Raw genomic sequence first — 19608 nt, 5'->3', positions numbered from 1 at the left:
GCTAGGACTAGTTGTTTCCATGAATTTTTGGTTTTCTTCATTCGTCTTTGTGCTGGACGAGGAAAGACCCATTTTTGCATCTGGATGGCAGCTTGCAAGCTTTTAAGATCCTAGTCGCTACTCGCCAAAGTAGGAGGTGGAACAATGTTTTGTGTAGTATGTTATGCCAATTGAGCTTGATGTCCCCTTGCTTGCAAGCTTTTAAGATCCCAGTTGCTACTCATCAGAGTAGGACGTAGAACAATGTTTTTGTGTAGTATGTTATGGCGTTTGAGCTTGAAGTTCCTTCCCAAGCCCACAGGTCCAACAATTCACTCCATCAGGGTGGTTGACTATGGTTTAGAAGTTATCATAACTTGGCCCACTGTTATTTCTACTGGACATTCTTACAGCACATACAAATACATATATACAAATATCATCTGCTAATCCTATGTATGTTCATGGGTATATTCCCTTTTGCCTAGACATATCTGATCATTCAGCCTATCTACTCATCTATTTACCCATAGATTAATATTTGTTATCACTGATAACTGAGTATTGAATATGTAAAAGTGTTCATCCTTATTGTTTGTACCTGTTGTGCTCCTCTTTGTGTCTTCCTTTTCCTTAGTGTTATTGTGTTGATCACTTGCTTTTGGTGTATTGCCTTCTCTTTCACCCAAATCAATACCCGTCTCTTACCTATCTAGCAATTTTCTCTTCCCTCCCCTCTCATCCCTGGTAGCCAACAAAGAAAGTTTCCTTCCATAGATAAACCTTTCCTTGATTTTTACAATAATGGACTAATATAATATTTGTCCTTCTGTGATTGACTTATTATTTCATTCTTCATTATATCCTCCAAGTTCATCCATGTTACTGAGGTGTTTCTCAGATTCTTCATAAATTTCTAGTGTTGCATAGTGTTCCATTATGTGTATGTACCATAGTTTGGTTATCCATTCTTCTGCTGATGGACACTTACGTTGTTTCCATCTATTTGCTATTGTGAATATTGCTGTGATGAATATGGGTGTGCATATATCTGTTCATGTCCTTGCTCTCACTTCTTTAGGATACATACCTAGTAATGGGGGTTGATGGATCAAATGGTATTTCTATTTCTAACTTTTAAAGGAATTGCCATACCTCTTTCCACAGTAGTTGTATCATTTTGCAGTCCCACCAGCAGTGTATGAGAGTCCCAATCTCTCCACATCCTCACCAACATTTTATTTTTTGTCTTGTTGAACTTGGCTATTTGTGCTGTGGTAAGATGGTATCTTGTTTTGATGTACATCTCTTTAATGGCTAGTGCTTTGCTTATCTGAGGTCCCTTTCCTTTCCAAATAAAATTAACGATTGGTTTTTCCAAGCCCTTAAAGAATGTTGGGAGCACTGGTGGCATAGTGCATAAGTGCATTTGACTGAACATTTCTTCATGGTTTGTTGGCTGTCTGCATATCTTCTTTGGTGAAGAGTCTGTTCATGTCTTATGTCCATTTTTTAATCATATTGTTTTTCTTTTTGACGTTGAGGTACTGGAATTTTCTATAAATTTTAGAGATAAGTCCTTTGCCCATTATGTCACAGATGAATATTTTTTCCCAATATATAGGTTCTCTTTTAATTCCTTTGGAGAAGTCTTTTGATGCACATAAAATTTAATTTTTAGAAGGCCCTAATCATCTAGTTTATCTTCTGCTGTTGTGCATTTTGGGTTATGCTGTTATGCTTGATAGTTGAATAATGCCATAAATTAGTGTCCCTAGGTTTGCTCCTATTTTTCATTTTGATGAATCTTATAGTTTTAGGTTTCAAATTTAAGTCTTTGATGCATCAGGTGTTAGTTTTGGTACATGGTGTGAGGTATGGATCTTGTTTAATTTTTCTGCAAATGGATATCCAGTTTTGCCAATACCATTTGTTAAAAAGACTATTACTTCCCAATTTAATGGATTTCAGCCCTTTGTCAAAGATCAGTTGACTTTAGGTACTTCTGAGTTCTCAATTCTGTTCCACTAGTCTATGTGTCTGTCATTGTACCAATACTAGGCTTTTTTGACAACTGTAGCTGTATAGTAGGTTTTGAGCTCTGGGAGTGTGAGACCTCCTACTTTGTTGTTCTTCTTCAGTAATGCTTTGCTTATCTGAGGTCCCTTTCCTTTCCAAATAAAATTAACGATTGGTTTTTCCAAGCCCTTAAAGAATGTTGGGAGCGCTGGTGGCATAGTGCATAAGGCATTTGACTGCTAACCAGAAGGTTGATGGTTCAAACCCACCAGCCACTCCTCGGAAGGAAGGTTGGGTAATCTACTTCTGTAGGGATACTGCCTCAGAAATCCTAGGAGGGGTCCTGTGAGTCGAATCCTACTCAACGGCAGTGAGTTTGGTTAGTTTGGTTTTAAAGAATGTTGATGGAGACTGGATTGGGACTGCATTGAATGCATAGATTGCTTTGGGTAGTATTGACATTTTCCCAGTTTTCAATCTTCCTATCTGTGAACATGGTATGTTCATCCATTTATGGAGATCTCTTATAGCTTCTTGAAGTAGTGTTTTGCAGTTTTCTTTGTATAAGTCTTTTGTTTCCCTGGTGAAATTTTTTCCTAAGTATTTTATCTTTTTGGTAGGTATTGTAAGTGGTATTGATTTCCTTATTTCCTTTTCAGATACCGCTTTGCTAGTGTAGAGGAATCCAACTGATTTTTGTATGTTGATCTTGTATCCTGCCACATTGCTACCATCTTCCAATTAGTGTCAGTAGTTTTCTTACTGAATTTCTTTTACTTTCTTTCTTTTTTCCTTCTGTATAGGATCATATCATCTGCACATATGGATAGTTTTACTTCTTTCTTACTAATTTGGATGTCTTTAATTTCCCTTTCTTTTCTTATTGCCCTTGCTAGGACTTTCAATACAATGTTGAATGGAAGAGGAGACAGAGGGCATCCTTGTCTGGTTCCTGTTCACAATGGGAATGGTTTCAGTCTCTCTCCATTGAGAATAATGTTGGCTATTGATTTTGCATGTATGCCCTTTATTACATTGAGGAACGTCCCTTCTATTCTTATATTGCTGAGAGTTTTGATTAGGAATGGATGTTGGATTTTGTCAAATGCCTTTTCTGCATCAATTGATATGATCATGTGGTTATTTTCCTTTATTTTACTTATGTGATGGATTACATTGCTTGTTTTTATAATGTTGTTGTATCATCCTTGCATACCTGGTATGAATCTCACTTGGTTATGATGTATTATTTTTTGGATATGTTGTTGAAGTCTACTGGCTAAGATTTTGTTGAAGACTTTTGCATTTATATTCATGAGGAATTTTGGTCTATAGTTTTCATTTTTAGTGCTGCCTTTGCCTGGTTTTGGTATCAAGGGTGTGCTTGCTTCATAAAATGAATTTGGAAGGATTCCATCCTTTGCTATCTTCTGGAATAGTTTGGATAGGATTGGTGTCAGCTCTTGTCTAAATAATTGGTACAATTCTCCAGTGAAACTGTCTGGGCCAAGACTTTATTTTTGGTAATTTTTTAATGACCTGTTCAATTTCTTCTTTTGTTATGGGTCTGTTAAATTTTTCCATCTCAGTCTGTGTTAACTTAGGTAAGAAGTATGTTTGTAGGAATCTGTCCATTTCTTCCTGGTTTTCAAATTTGTTAGAGTACAGTTTTTCATAGTATCCTGATATTATCCTTTTTATTTCAGTTGGTTCTATTGTGATGCTGTCCATTTAATTTCTTATTTGTGTTATTTTTATCTTCTCCTTCTTTCCCTTTATTAAATTTGCTGGTGGTTTGTTGATTTTATTAATCTTTTCAAAAAAACCAACTTCTAGTCTTGTTAATTTTCTCTGTTGTTTGTCTATTTTTTGTTCCATTTATTTATGCTTAAATCTTTATTATTTCTTTTCTTCTGGTGATGGTAGGCTTTTTTTTCTGTTTTTTTTCTAATTGTTGGAGGTATTGGGCTATAATGCTGATTTTGACTCTTTATTCTTTCTTCATGTGTGCATTTATTGCTGTTAATTGCCCTCTGAGCATTGCCATTGCTGTGTCCCAAAGATTTTAGTATGTTGTGTTTTCATTCTCATTTGATTCAAAGATTTTTTTTTTTTTTTTTTAAATTTCTTTACTACAGTAACAACAACTTTATCCAGTAGTTTTAAAGGAAGGTATTTTTCAATTTCCATATGTTTGGTCTTTTTCCATGGATCTTCATATTACTGATTCCTAATTTTATAGAATTGTGATCTGAGAAGATTCTTTGCAGTATTTCAATGTTTTTAAATTTATAGGGGCTTGCTTTATGGCCTAATATATGGTTTGTCCCGGAGAATGTTCCATGTGCACTGGAAAAGAATATATATTTTGCTGTTGTTGGGTGAAGTGCTCTGTAGATATTTATAAGGTCAGGTTGGTTGATTATATAGTTTGGTTCTTCTGTTTCTTTGTTGAGTTTCTTTCCAGTTCTATCTTTCAATGAAAGTTGTGTATTAATATCTTCTATTATTGCTGGGAAGTCATCTGTCTCTTCAGTTTTATTACAGTCTGATTTATGTATTTTGGGACTCTCTCATTTATTATGGTTATGTCCTCTTGTTCAATTGATCTTTTGATCATTATATAATGTCCTTCCTTGTCTCTTATAGTGGTTTTTGTGTTAAAGTCAGTTTGATCAGAAACTAATATTGCTACTCTTGCTCTTTTTTGATTGCCATTTGCTTAATACATCTTTTTCCAAACATTTGATTTTTAGCCTATTTTTGTCTTTGTCTCTATAGTGAGTCTCTTGTAAACAGCATATTGATGGGTCATGTTTTCTTATCCAGTCTGCAACTCTCCATCTCTTGAGTGGTGCATTTACTCCATTGACATTCAATGTAATTATTGACAAGTATGCATTTGTTGCTGTCATATTGTTATGTGTTTTTTCGTGGTGTTGCTGATTTCTTTTTTCCATGTTGTCTGTGCTGAGCACATTTTGTTTATGTATCATGTTATCATTTCCTTTGCTGCTATTGTTTTAGTATATGCTAAATATTTGTTCCTGTCCTATTTTTATTTCAATATGAAGGTTTATTATTTTTCTTTGAGGTTTCCCTGTGATTTATTATTTTCTTCCCAAGTTCAGAACAGTCTATTCTAACTCATTATTGTCTTGACTTCCCCACCATTTAGAAGTTCTGTTACTACATGATTTATTCCCTCTTTTTGGTTTGTAGTTGTCCTCATTTTACCCATTGATGTCTCTGGATCCCTGTTTACAGTCTTGGAAGCTTATTTTACTTTGGACTCTTCTGTAAATGGGTTGGCTTCTGGGTTTTGTCATCATGTGTGTTAATCATTTGTTGTTGTCTACTGTTGTTGGTCCTCTGTCCAAAGGGCTCCCTTTAGCATCTCTTGTAAAGTTATTCTTATTTTAAAAAATTCCCTTAATTCTGTTTATCAGGAAATTTCCCAATTTCATCATCATAGTTGAGGGACAATTTTGCTGAGTATATAATTGTTGGTTGTAATTTTTTTTTTTTTGTTTCAGGGTTTTACATATATCATCCCATTGCCTTCTCATCTGCATGGTGTCAGCTGAGAAATCAGTTATTAGTGCCCTTTGTAGGCAACTTTTCATTTTTTCCATGCTGCTTTCAGGATTCTTTCTTTGTCTTTGGTTTTGGTGAGTTTGATTATGATATATCTTGGTGATTTTCTTTTGGGGTCTATCCTCTTTGGGTTCATTGAACTTCTTCAATAGATGTATTATTGTCTTTCATCGTATTAGGGAAATTATCTTCCAGCAAATCTTCAACAATTTTCTGTGTGGTTGTATTTGCCTCTTCCTATTCTGGAATTCAGATTACATGTAAGTTATTCCTCTTGATGCTATCCTACGTGAATCTTAGGCTTTCTTCATCTTGTTTTGATCATTTTTTTCTGATTGAGCCCTTAACAAAGTAGTATTGAGGAATTTGTCTTCAGTCTTACTAATTCAGTCTTCCATTGATTTGATTCTGTTCCTTTCCCTGTTGAATGCATTATCTGTTTATTTGTCTCTGAAATGTTAGTATTAATTTCTTGTATTTCTATTTGTTGGTTTTATATCATTTCTAATTTCATTTATTTTGTCAGTTTGTTCTTGTATTGTTTTCCTAAATTTTTCTAGAGTTTTGTCTGTGTTTTCCTTAATTTTACCTGTGTTTTCTTTAATTTTGTCAGTGTTTTCCTTGATCTGTTTCTTAGTCCATGGAAGGTACCTAAATATAATTCTTTTGAATTCCTTATCGAGGATTTCTATATGGATGGTTGACTCAGGAACCAATGATAATTCAAGAAGACCTTAAAAGTTTTGGGACATCTGGCAGTGCTCAGAAAAAAATGCAGAGCAGAGACTAGGTCAATGTAGGATTGAAGAAGTAGTGCTGCATTGTAGAAGTTAAAATGCAGTGGTTATTCATTACATACCTGATCTTACCTCTAATCAGAAATAAAGAAAACCATGAACTAGATAGTAGTGACAGGAACGCAGCAGTGGAGTCTGATCTATTTGATGCCAGCTATGGGGATTGTGGTTAAATTCCCAGCTCCATCATGTGGTGGGGCTGAGTCACTCTCCATGTTTCCTGGCTTAGTCAGAAATCAGATTGACTAAATAATTGGTAGATGTTGGGGATCTAAGAAAGGAAAGACAAACTGTTAAAATAGGTAAATGGCTGTGTGAAGCTAAATGACTTGCTGGAAACCACATGCATAAGTCTAAAAGTGACGTTAAAACAATGGTATTCCAAATCAAAATCAAGTAATCTTTCTAAAATAGCTTGTAGTATTTGTACTATGCTAATATGACTCTTGTTAATAATATCCTGACAGAATATTCAAATAATCTTCTAATAAGAATTAGAAGCATGTTCTTGTAGTGAATTGAAACTCTGACTTAGGTAAAGTTGATTTTATGTATCTTCAATATTAGAAGTGAAACTTTCCTGAAAGAATGTCATGAGTCTGATGATTTCATGAGTTTTTATCATAGCCTACCTGGTTGATACCTGTTTCTCACATCTCTTTATGGATTAAGATAGAAAATGTGGCAGATTTTCTCTTCTTTTAAGAGCCTAAACCAAGGAGATTTAATATATAAGAAAATTTATATATCTATGAAATCACTTCAAAGGAGCACTGGTGGCACAGTGGTTAAAGTATTGGCTGCTAACCAAAAGGTCGGCGGTTTGAATGCACCAGGTGCTCCACAGAAGGAAGATGAGGCAGTTGGCTTCCATAAAGATTGACAGCCTTGGAAACCAATGGGGCAGTTCTACTTTGTCCTATAGGATTGTTTTGACTAGCAATCAACTCAGTGGCAGTGGGTATTTTAGGTGTAACACATCACTTAATGAGTTGACATTAGAGGAATCTTCTTAAATCCCTAAATTCCTTCTCAGATATAATAATTTCTGGATAATTACAGTTCATCCATCTCACATGTTCATATAAATACTGTTTTGTTTATTATTGCAAAGAAGATTTAACTTTTAAGAACATTAGGAGAAGTAATTTTTTTTAAGTTAAATCTTGTTTGAAAATATAGTTAATAGATTGAGAAGCAAAAATGAAGACTTTGCTAATCCCATTACCAATACATTGAATTTCTTATTTACCAATATAACGTAATTGGAAAAAAGATTGGGCAATCTACTTCAGTAGTGATACTGCCTCAGAAACCCAAGGAGGGGTCACTGTGAGTTGGATCTGACTCGACAGCAGTGAATTTGGTTTGGTTTAATATAACATAAAGATAGATATTTTTTTCCCCTTAATTTCTATGCCCTTTATAAAAAGGTATAGTCACTAAAGGTATCCTCAGTTTTAATAGCTTCACTGTATACATTTTGCCATAGCTAAATTAGTTGAAGACCCATAGAATTTACAAATCATGGATTATTAGTACTTCCTCCTGGAAAAGGCTTATTTAATTAATTATAATTATTGAATTAGTACTATGACCAGTCAGTTTATGCAGTACATGTCTTTGGGGAGTGCAAAGCATCTTATAAGCATTATTTAATTCCATACTTACTCATCCTCATTAAACATGTCCAGCTCTGTGGCCTTTGGTCTTTCTTCAGCATGTCAACTGCCAGAGCACTTGGATTCCTTGAATTCCATGTGCCTTTTGTGTCATTCCATCTTGCTCTGTTGAAATTTGGGAAAGATGATTATAAGGGCTTGGGACTTCTTCAAAGTGTACTTTTTAAAAACTATGTGTTCTTGTTTTAGTTCTTAAGGAACAACTAAATGAGTTTACTTAAAAAATAATTATTAAACTCTAATACTTTTCCATGAATATTTTAATGAAATTTGAGAATGGTAAATTGGGGATGTACCAAAATATTAGTTATGACTGGAACCACAAATTTTGCTTAGGCCTCTAAATAGTCTATATGTCAGTTCCCTGATTTTATGTTTTCTAAATGGAGAGGAGAACAAAAGAGAGCATACTACTGTAAGATAATTCAGTGAAGATCCTTATAAATTGGGCTTAGGTTTTCCAAGAGGCCTTTCAAGGTGAAGTGCTCTGGCTCTAAAATCTAAGTGTTGCTAAATTTATTTGAAAATAATTCACTTATTTAATTGATGCTACTAAATCCTCAGAATTACTATAATATAATCTGAATCAAAGGCAATTGTTTCTTTAATTGGACATTTTCAAATGATTTCTTTCTTTTCCACTACATACACTATGGATTACTTCACATTAAATTCAGTTGTACAACTTCTCCTCAGGATAAGTACTTATTGAAATAATCAGCATTTTACCTCTCATATTTTCTTGCATGAAATCTCACCTTGACATTTAGGAGAGCACTATTTTACTTGACAGATAAAAGTAGTTTTTATGGGCAAAATAGAATTTAAGATTGGGGAAATTATTTTTGCTAGATTAACAGACCCCTTTCTAATTGTTCCTCTTTTGCCTACACATAATGCCCTTAAGTAAGATGTTAGTATGTCAAGTTGTGAATGGTACAGACAACTCAATTTACTTGAAACACATTTTTTCTAGTTTGTTAATATTAAGAGAAGTGTCAGTTTGACAGTGACTAAAGTGCTTTGGTTGTCAAGAACCTATCTGATAGTTTGATTTATGCCAGATTAATGAAGGGCAGAAACTTGAGTAAGGCATAATATTTCTGGGTAATTACTAAGAATGAAATATCATTTTATCTTTCCAGGTTTCCTGAATATGCAGTTTCTGTTTTGAAGAGCCAGCACTTACGACAGAAACTCCTTCAATCTCTGTTTCTTGATAAAGTTTATTGGGAAAGCCAAGGAGGAAGACAAGGGATTGAAAAACTTATCGATGTAATAGAACAGAGAGCCAAAATTCTTCTCACCTACATCAACGCACATGGAGCCAAAGTAATACCCATGAATGAATAACGCTCTAGCTAACACACTAAATATATTTATGTGTTTTTGTTCTTAAATCAAGTTTATGTTCTTTAATCCTTTCTATAATGAGGTATTGTAGATTAATACATAGTAATAAATGAATTCAACCAAGTATATATGACAAATTTGAGCACTGAAAGCAGACTTAAAAAGGATTTTAAAAACATACTGCTCAAAAAAAATTTGTATTTGTTTTTCTCTAACATCATGCTATGTGGCTCTCAATATCTGATTACAGAAGGATTCCAGTTATTATTCCAGCTAGCTTTGTGAAAACATTTTTCATGTCATTTAATAGAACTTTGTAATCCAGAGATACTTTCTTGGTTGCTTAGTGCTACTGTAACACAAATATCATAAGTAGATGGTTTAAAGAACAGAAATTTATTTTGCCACAATCAGGGCTCTACAAGTCCAAATTCAGGGTATGGCTCTATGGGGAGGTCCTCCTCCGTCTATTTCAGCCTCTAGTAGCTGACATCCCTTAGAGTTCTGGGCTTGCAGATTCATAGGCCTTTGTCTTCTTCATGTGTCTGTGTAGCTCTGCTGTTTTTCTAATTCAGAAGTGATTAGATTAAGAACCCACCCTACCTGGGAATGATCTAATTAACATGACAAAAACCCTATTTCCAAACAGGAGTACGTCCATTTAAGGATTAGGATTCCAGCATGTATTTGAGGGGACAGAATTTAAAAATAACATACTGACTCCTTTAATAAACCATATTTTATACCATTTTGACTGGTCTGACCAAATACTAATGGGAATGGTTCTTGACATTCTTCTGTTGCTGCTTGCTAATACAGAGCAGTCATAGCCATATCCAGAGGTGACTACATATTGGAAAACTGAGCTACACAGCATACAAAAGCATTAGAGCCTACAATCAATTCTAAATAGAAATGGTGGATTATTCCTAATGTATCTATAGTCATCCCTGAGCAGCAAGAATCATATTTTCCTTTCATTTTTAGAAATTTATTTCATTGTCAGGAATAAAAACCATCTAAATCTGAATTTTTATATATTAGGTAGCTTTATTTCCTCAATTTTGGGTCAATTTCCTAGAGATTTATAAATCAAACAATTCTGAAGAATGAAGTTACCTATTTAAAAATGTACTTATAGAGTATCTTTTTAAAAATGAATACTCATTTTTATTTTGTTATTTAAAAAAGGATATGCCATGGTTTCCATGTACTTTTTTAATAAGTAGATTTCTTCAAAATTATTCTATATAATTATATTTAGTCTGATTAAATTGATTTTTGTCTCTGGTGACATAGTGCCTAAGGCATTTGACTGCTAACCAGAAGTCTGGCAGTTCAAACCCACCAGCCACTTCTCAGCAGGAAGATTGGACAATCTATTTCTATAGTGATACTACCTAGGAAACCCAAGGAAGGGTCGCTATGAGTCAGAACCTACTTGTCGGCAGTGAGTTTGATTTTTGGTACTGACAATAGGTCCTGATTTTGAGGGTGTTTCAATATATTGGCTGGTTTATTTCAATGTAAGAAATATGAACAAAAGAAATTACAACTTGACTCTAATCTAGTCTCCTCAAGGAAAGCACTTGACTAAGAACTGAAACATTGAATTTGGACAGTGTCAAGACTCAATTTTTCACCCAAACTCCCTCTACCAATTTTTTATTTACACTGAAGAACTTGGGAATATAGTATTCATGTGTTGGGGCTTTCCATCACTGAAAGATACCCCAAATCATCATATATAATAGCTATTCACATACAGGATTAAAATAACTACCTTCTCACCCTCATGTGCTTTACCCCTTATTTAAAAGCTAATTTGCTGATGTTTTGTTTCCCTAAAGTTTTAAAATACAGTTTATGAATGTTTAAAATATACCCACTGCCATCAAATTGATTCTGGCTCATAGCGACCCACATTGGGTTTCTGCAAAAAGGGCAAGGAGGCCACATGTTCTGACCTCCTCTAATCCCACAAGAGGAAGACAGAATCACCATCAATAGCCCAAAGCCTATTCCTGCGAGGCCAGACATGCTGCCTCCCTCCAGCCCTTTCTCCAGCTGTTCCTCCCAAAGCACCCACCACCTCTCTCCTGGGTTCGATAGTTCACTGCAGTGGCCACACAGAACTCACAGATTATGGGGTTTATTAGGGAAGCACCAGGCTATAATTTGAGCTCAGGAAAAATGCTCAGTCTCTCTCCCAGCCCACCATCCCTCAGCCAACAGTCTCTCACAGTCTCTTTCCCAGCAGTGCTGGTCCCTCAGTGTCTCGCTCAGCAATGTGTGTCTCTTTCTCAGTAATGTGTGTCTCAGGAGTGCCTGCCTCTTTCAGCAGCACATCTTCCTCAGCCAGCAGTCAGAGAGAGAGTTCTGCCTCTAGGAGGCCTCCTTTTGAGCCTGGCATGGTGGTCAAACTAGCCAATCATAGCATTAGAACTCTAAGTACTTGAGGGAGAGAGTGGGCACCTCCCAGAACATTGTTTTGTGCTACTTCCAACAGAAATACTCCAGGTGGACAACATTTACAATCAGCAGCTCCTCAGTTGCTCATTTCACCACTGAGTTTACAGTGACTTATGGGTAGAAAAGCCATACTAAGTAATTTACTACACTGCAGTTTCCAACGTTATAAATCTTTTATGGAAGTAGATTGCTGCATCTTCCTCCCATTGAGTAGCTGGTGAGTTTGAACAATTGACATTCTGGTTAGCATCCAAATGCCTGAGCCACCGTGCCACCAGAGCTCTCTGTTTATGTCTCCTACTTTCTTAATTCTTTCTGTTACTGCTAAGTTGTACCACATTTTCTGTTTTCTGATAAAGGATAATTGAATATCAGTGTGACTTAGAATTATTAAAGATATTATTACAATAAAGGCTAGATTAAAGTTATTGTGTTGTTGCTAGGTGCCACATAACTCATAGCAACTGTATGTGCAATAGAATGAAACACTGCCCAGTCCTGTGCCAGCCTTATGATCCTTGCTATACTTGAGCCTATCATTGCAACCACTGTGTCAGTCCATCTTATTGAGGGCATTCCCCTCTTCCATTGACCCCCCACTTTACCAAGCATGATATCCTTCTTCAGAGAATGGTCCCTCTGACAACATGACCAAAGTAACTCACTGCCATGGATTCAGTTCTGACTCATAGCGACCCCTCCTTGGGTTTCCCAGGCAGTATTTCTACAGAAGTAGATTGTCCAACCTTCCGAGGAGTGGCTGGCTGGTTTGAACTCCCAGCCTTCTCGTTAGCAGTCAAGTGCCTTAGGCACTATGCCACCAGAGCTCCTTGACAGCATGACCAAAGTAGGTGAGACAAAGTCTGTCCATTTTCTCTTCCAAACAGCATTCCAGCTGCACTTCTTCCAGGACAGATTTGTTAATTCTTTTAGCAGTCCATGATACTTTTGGTATTCTTTGCCAACACCACAACTGAAAGGAACATATCTTTAGATCCTAATTTATAAAACTTGAATAAAGTAAAATGTCAAAATAGCATGTTACGTACAAGGGAAAATGGACAAAGAGAAAGGGATTATTTGATCATCTAATTATAGTTTTTCCAGTCTCATATTAAACTACCACTTTTAGCAACCTTATTTGCTGGGCTTGCCATTGGGAACATTTATCTTTGGACAACCTTTTTCAATTTTCCTGTATAGCATTGGGTACCTCCCTCTGCTCCAGAAATTCCTAGTACTCTCTGGCTTTCCTGAGTCCCCACTTTCACCTGCAGTCTCTGAGCTTTTTGAGATCCTTTCTCCCTCTCACAAATCAGCCTCTTAATGAAAAACTGGCCAAAACAATGCATAAGAAAGAAGGACACAGAGAAAAGGTAACCACAGGGAGGAACTGGGAAGAGAGCTATTGCATTAAGAGGATTGCAATCAATGTCATGAAATAAAATGTTTATGAACTGTTGAATGGGAAGTTAATTTGCTCTGTGAAGTTTCACATCCACTGCTCCCCCAAAAAACAAACAAACAAAAAAAAACTGGCCAAACAAAAGTTTGCAGACCCGAGTACTAGTTTGAATAACACTAGTTTTAGATAACACTCTGTCACTTTGACAACAGCTGTTTTATCAAAGTGACGTATTTACATCATATTATGTTTTTATGGAAAAAGGAGCTCTGGTAGCATTTTGTGTAAGGCACTTGACTGTTAACAGAAGGCTGGCAGTTCAAACCCACCAGCCACTCCTCGGAAAGAAGGTTGGGGAATCTACTTCCGTAGTGATACTGCCTCAGAAACCCAAGGAGAGGTCACTATGAGTCGGGTCTGACTCGATGGCATATAACAACAACAACATAATATCTTAAAAATCCAAACAGGATAATGGTGGTGGGAGTTCTAGGCTCCATAGAAACTAGCTTTTTATTTATTTTATTTTTGTGTTTCAAGCTACACTGCTTTGGGACAGCCTGATTTTCTCATAGAGTCCATGGGTGACACAAATGCTTAAGCACTTGACTCCTGGCTTAAAAGTTAGTGTTTTGAACTCCCTCAGTGATGCGTTGGAAGAAAGATGTAGTGATCAAGTCCCAAAAAATCATTCTATTGACAACCCTATGGAGCACAGTTCTACTTTGACACACCACACATGGGGTCAACATGAGTTGGAATTGACTCAAGAACAACTTACAACAGTAACATATTAACTGAAAGGCTGGAGGTTTGTATCCACCCAGCAGCTATGCAAAAGAAAATCTTCACAATCTGCTTTTATAATGATTACAGCCAAGAAAACCCTATGGAGCTCAGTTGTACTCATGGTGTCATTTCTAACACATCGGGTTGCCATGAGACCATGAGTTGGAATGAAGTCAAGGAGCAGTGGTATTTTTTTTGTTTGTTTGCTTGTTTGTCTTCCCATTTGTGGTTCCAACTTTATTACTTCCAGTTATGCCAAAATGCTTAATAATAAATACAATTTCCAGAAACACACATATACTTCAGCTTTCTTTGCTCTTCAACAATGTATTTTGTTTTACAATCAGTGAATAGTTTTGGATTGTATTATTTTTGAATAATGAAGAGCTGAAGGCCAAGCTTTTAATTGTAGTAAGTAATGTTCTTCCTTTCTGTTACTGAAATAATGAAGATACTCTGTGCATTTAAAAGGCACTCAGATTGTGCTGTGGTTTGGTTCACATAAGCACATTATATGATTTATTTGTAACTTGGTAATAAAATGAAAACAGAAAAATTTACTATGACAGATATACAAAGACTTATTCTTGTGTGATTTATTTTATTTGAGCTGATGATATATGAAAAGAAATATCTTAATAATAAAACACACTAGAAATTAAAGATATATACTTTCTCTTTGGTAGACAGAAAAAATTTGTAGATATGTTAATTTTTAGAAGTGCGTTAGAGCTTAAATTCTAAAGCAGTTGGGTTTTTGGAAGGCTGTGGTCTTCAGTGGGAGCCCTTACTCCATTTTGAGGCTTGACATAAGTTTCAGACACTATTTGGGTTTTGTCAGACCATTAAACCATCATTGTGGCTATGCACAGACAAGTTCTAGGACAAACTTAGGGACAGGTAGTCAAGGCTCAAAACCAATCCTGTAATCCTTTTTTTAGCTTCAAGTCCCAATTGTGGTCTTTTCTCTTTTTCTGTAGTCCCACCTGCAACAGTGACTAGTCAATCTGCCACCAGTCATGATTTTGTAATGATTCCCTGTTCTTTTCAGTCATATATAATTAACCTCATGGCAATGACTCAGGAGACTCCGTTCAGCTTTCTGTACTGTGTACATCCTGATGGTTTCCCTTCTCCTGAATGATTGTCTTTGTTTTGTCTTTGTCCTATCCAGGGCTTAATAAAGTGTCTCTATTGAACCTGTTTGAGTCTGGGTTCTCTTTCCCTATTACATAAACTAAGTGTAGAGTACTCTTTGCCACCTTCATTCATGAAAAAAACAAAACAAATAGTCAGGAATTGTACTGGATTGTGTTTGGGTACGCATATATTTAATATTATCGTTAGTGATCATTATGCTAAACTTTGGTGTATGTATAGCATTGTTTGAGGCAGTATGCAAATTCAGTAAACAGACATCATAAACTACAAAGGATGATTAGATTTTTGGTTTACTTTCCTTTGCTTGGGGTTAATATTATAATTATATTTAAAGTTTCTTTTTAGTATTAGTATTTATTGAGTCTATTGGACACTGGAAGAGCTTACCAAAATACAAAATATCTTAAGCTTATTCACAAAATATTTAAAATTTCTGAAGTTGTGTAGTAGTTTCTTTATTCTGTTGTAGTTTAGCATTACTTTCATCCTAGTGTAGACATTGGATGATACCTAATGAATAAAATACCTAGATATGGCTTAATTTTCACACTGTCTTATGAAATACCAATGTTTATCTCAGCACAGAAAAAGTAAAGTACATTTAGAGCTCTAGTTTGAAAATATGATATGGAAGTTGTACATATGTCAAATAAAGCTGATAAAGATTTTCTCTAAAAAATAGTATACTTAAAAGTCAGGAACTTTCATTCATGAAAGATAATTCAACTTGTCAGAAAATATTATCTGAAACTTGGAAATAGCCTTAAGCAATTTTTGGATGTTATTTTAATTTAATGCTGACTTGATAGTCTTTTGAATGGTCTGTTTTACAAAATTGTAGGGCTGAGGTTAACTTGTAGATTTTTCTCCCATAGAGATGCCAATAATCTTCATCTGATGGAAAAGATAACCATAATGGTTATAGTTTATTGCCTTGTTGGATGTTAAGCAGTATTATACCTAGTCTAGCAATCCTTCCCTGACATTGCCTTTAAATATCTAGGTTTTAAAACATCTTTTGGAATGTGGTACTTGCTTATTTTCGTGCAGGAAGATGAAATACAATTCATTGATTCACTAGTTAATGAAATAGTTGAATGAAATCTTTGACATGCTCATTTTACATTTATTAAGTCCTGGTTTTAGCTTTTTGAGAATTTTACCACACCAGGCTTTGGAATTGCTGAGACATATTTTTTATTTACCTAACAGTCATGATTTTACCTTTTTGAAAATTTTACTTTAACCAACTTTTAAAACATAGAGTTATATCATTTTAGAACTGAGTGGTACCATGAGATCATTATCTTGTCCAACTCTGGATAAAGAAACTGAGACTTAATGAAGAAAAAGTGACACCCTAATGTACACAAATGGTTGAACTAAAATTTTCTTAAACAAAAAGTTGAAATTTTCTTGTTGTTGTTGTTATTTGCCATCGAGTCGGCCCTGACTCATAGCGACCCCTCCTTGGGTTTCCGAGGCAGTATCACTACGGAAGTAGGATTGCCCAACCTTCCTTCCGAGGAGTGGCTGGTGGGTTTGAACCACCAGCCTTCTGGTTAGCAGTCAAGTGCTTTAGCCACTATGCTACCAGAGCTCCCCGAAATTTTCTTAGAGATTATTATTTTTTTAATCTGTAAAGATAAAATAAGAAAAATTGATTGTATAAATCCTAAATGTCTTATGTAGGCATACCCATGTTTATTAATAATGTTAGGGTATCTTTTTGTGTGTAAGTTTACAGAAAATGGAATAAACAAGAAAATTTTTCAGTCTATGGAGCATCTGATAACCACATTACACAGTCCATTGATATCTATTGTATGTCATGCTCAGTAAAATGCAATGTGGATGGACAAATTAATAACATTTTAATGAACTTTACATCAACTGAGATGTAAAATTAGGCACTAAATTATATCTCTACTACAAAAGGTGAGGAAAGCAATTCTTTTGAGGAATGTCTAGAAATAAACTCCTAGAGTAGAAAGTGTTTTTTGTACTCACAGTAAAAGTTTGACTCTAGGGTAGTGTTGACTATTACTGCTCAAAATGATAATTTAGTGACATACAGTGTCTGTAGAGATAGATCTACTCACCTCAGGTTTCCTGTGGGAATCATATTCCAGTTTGGTGATATAATAATAGATACTCATAATGAATACTTTGATCAATCAAAAATTCATTAAGTTATACTCTGTGTTGTACCAGTGATCCTTAGCCTTTCATGAGCTCTGCTTCACTTTGAGAAGCTGATTAAATATGCAGACCATCTACATAATTCTGCATATAATTTCAAATGTCTTTTAGAGTTCTAGAAGTCCATTTATGAAACTCTTCCTTCATAGATCTATAGACTTCTACGTTAAGAACTCTTATTTTACAATGTAAATGTGGGAGATTATATTGTGCACTTTAAAAAGATATTCAGCTAATATGTTTTAAAAGTTTATGTACACACACACACACACACAGACAATGGTTAAAATGTGGGACCTGGAAAAATTATTTAATGAGATACTTTATTCACCAATGAAAAGTTAAGGGACCACTTACATTTTCAGACCTTATCATCAGACCCAAATTCACTACTGTTCACTTAATCAGGTACAGAAAGGAATCTTTCAAGACTATTATTATTTCATCCTGTAATTTATTAAAAATTATCACGGACCTGTTTGTTTTTTGTGTATGCTGATTTACAGAAGATTCTAAAGGCAAAGTGACTTGCTTTAATTTATACAAATTGTTGACTAAAAATCTTTGGTGTTAGAACTGACTTAGAAAGTCATGATAAAAGTACAAGACAATATACATGAATAAAAACAACTTATTTTATAATATTATAGACCATAAGGAAAATTAATTGTATTTTATAAATAGAGAAGCTAAGTTAATGTACATGATTAAATTAAGTGGAATTATTTGATTACCATTAATGATTTACTTGGCATGATCAAATGCTTCTGCTTTGTATAAAACAATTTCTTAGGCAAATTAGTGAGCTTTCCCTAAAGGTATTATTTCCTTGACATTTATGCAAAAAACTGTAACCTTTTCTCACTGTACCTTTGGATTTTTGGAAGAGTTCAGTGTGTCTATAATAATTTTATTTTTGGCCCTTTGCCTATTCAAACACAGCTGTCTTAAGTAAAAATATGGCATCTTCCCTAATTTTTAAGCTCCATAATCTCCTAGGATGGGATTTTGGTGTAAGAAAGGTCTTACTCACAAGCCTTGCTGGCAGACTTTGTTTCACAACCTAAAAATGCACATGGTAAGTGAATGAAGTCACAGAATCCTTTCCTAAAACAGCATTGCAGATAGTTAAATTAGTTCAACCTTTTTTTTTTTTTTTTTTACCATCTTAGGAAAGTTCCTTTATACTCTATGAGCCCAAAGTACATTTAGTTAGTTGATAAAAATAGGCACAATTATGTCGGCACTAATAAATTCCTATGCATCCTCTTTCTAAAAATATTAACCTGTACTTCTTAACAGAACTTGACAACATTTCTAAACTTTGTGAAACAACGAACTAAAAGCTAAAGAAAACCTCTCTCATCACTGGCTGTACTGACAAGCTGCCGAATAGCTGTGCTATATTTCAAAAGGCAAACCAGGCTACCGAGAGTGGGACTAGTCAGTAAATGAGACTGAAACAGCTGCGATTTTGCAAAATGTGCCAACATTTTCTTTAGCTGCAGGACACTAGACAATATTTGGTTCATAAAAGTACCTTATGTTATTGGCTTAACTTCTGTTTAGGAGAACAAGAGATCTTGTTCTGTATCCTCATTTCAGGCCCTCAGGAGTATTAAAAGTTGAGGTCAACTTTTTGTTTAAGACCTCATAATACTATTTTTTTTTTTTAGGAAAAAAAACACATGCTTCAGATATCTTCTGAAACTTTGTGAGAATATGTTGCAATTAAAAGCAATGTTTTTTTTTTTTTAAAGAGAAAGACAAAACATTTACTGCTTCTTCTTCTAGGAAGTATGCAATCTTTTTTTCTAAAGTCACAAGTAACAGTTAAAATATAAGATTTTTCCCAAGAGTTTGGTGTACTTTGTGGCAATGTTATTTGTTTTTAGGGTTATGTAATTTCCTTTTATCAGCTGCAACTATAAAACAAATAATGAGTTGTGTTTAAAGACAAGTGACATAGCTGGACCCAGAGTGGCAAATTTCTAATTAAAGATTCAAATTCCTAATTATGCCCCGTCTTCAGTCCAGCCATTCTCCACCCCAGCACTATAGACATTTTGTGTCAGACAATTGTTTGTTGTGAGGGGCTGTGCTTTTTAAGATGTTTGTAACATTCCTGGCCTCTGCCCACTAGATGCCAGCA

The 19608-nt window shown here is 35.0% G+C and overlaps 1 protein-coding gene across 1 annotated transcript in view; it reads left to right on the top strand.

The window, feature by feature from the left end:
* Window positions 1-9427, top strand: part of GASK1B (golgi associated kinase 1B) — a 75082-nt gene extending 65655 nt beyond the window's left edge. Inside the window, exon 4 of the mRNA XM_007943985.2 lies at window positions 9220-9427. Coding sequence (XP_007942176.1) covers window positions 9220-9427 — 208 coding nt within the window. The remainder of the gene's footprint in view (window positions 1-9219) is intronic.
* Window positions 9428-19608: the final 10181 nt, after the last annotated feature.

This window comes from Orycteropus afer, unplaced genomic scaffold (genome assembly GCF_000298275.1).
Source record: "Orycteropus afer afer isolate SDZICR_OR568_19922 unplaced genomic scaffold, OryAfe1.0 scaffold00116, whole genome shotgun sequence".
NCBI lineage: Eukaryota > Metazoa > Chordata > Mammalia > Tubulidentata > Orycteropodidae > Orycteropus > Orycteropus afer.
This window is presented reverse-complemented; position numbering and strand designations above follow the sequence as displayed.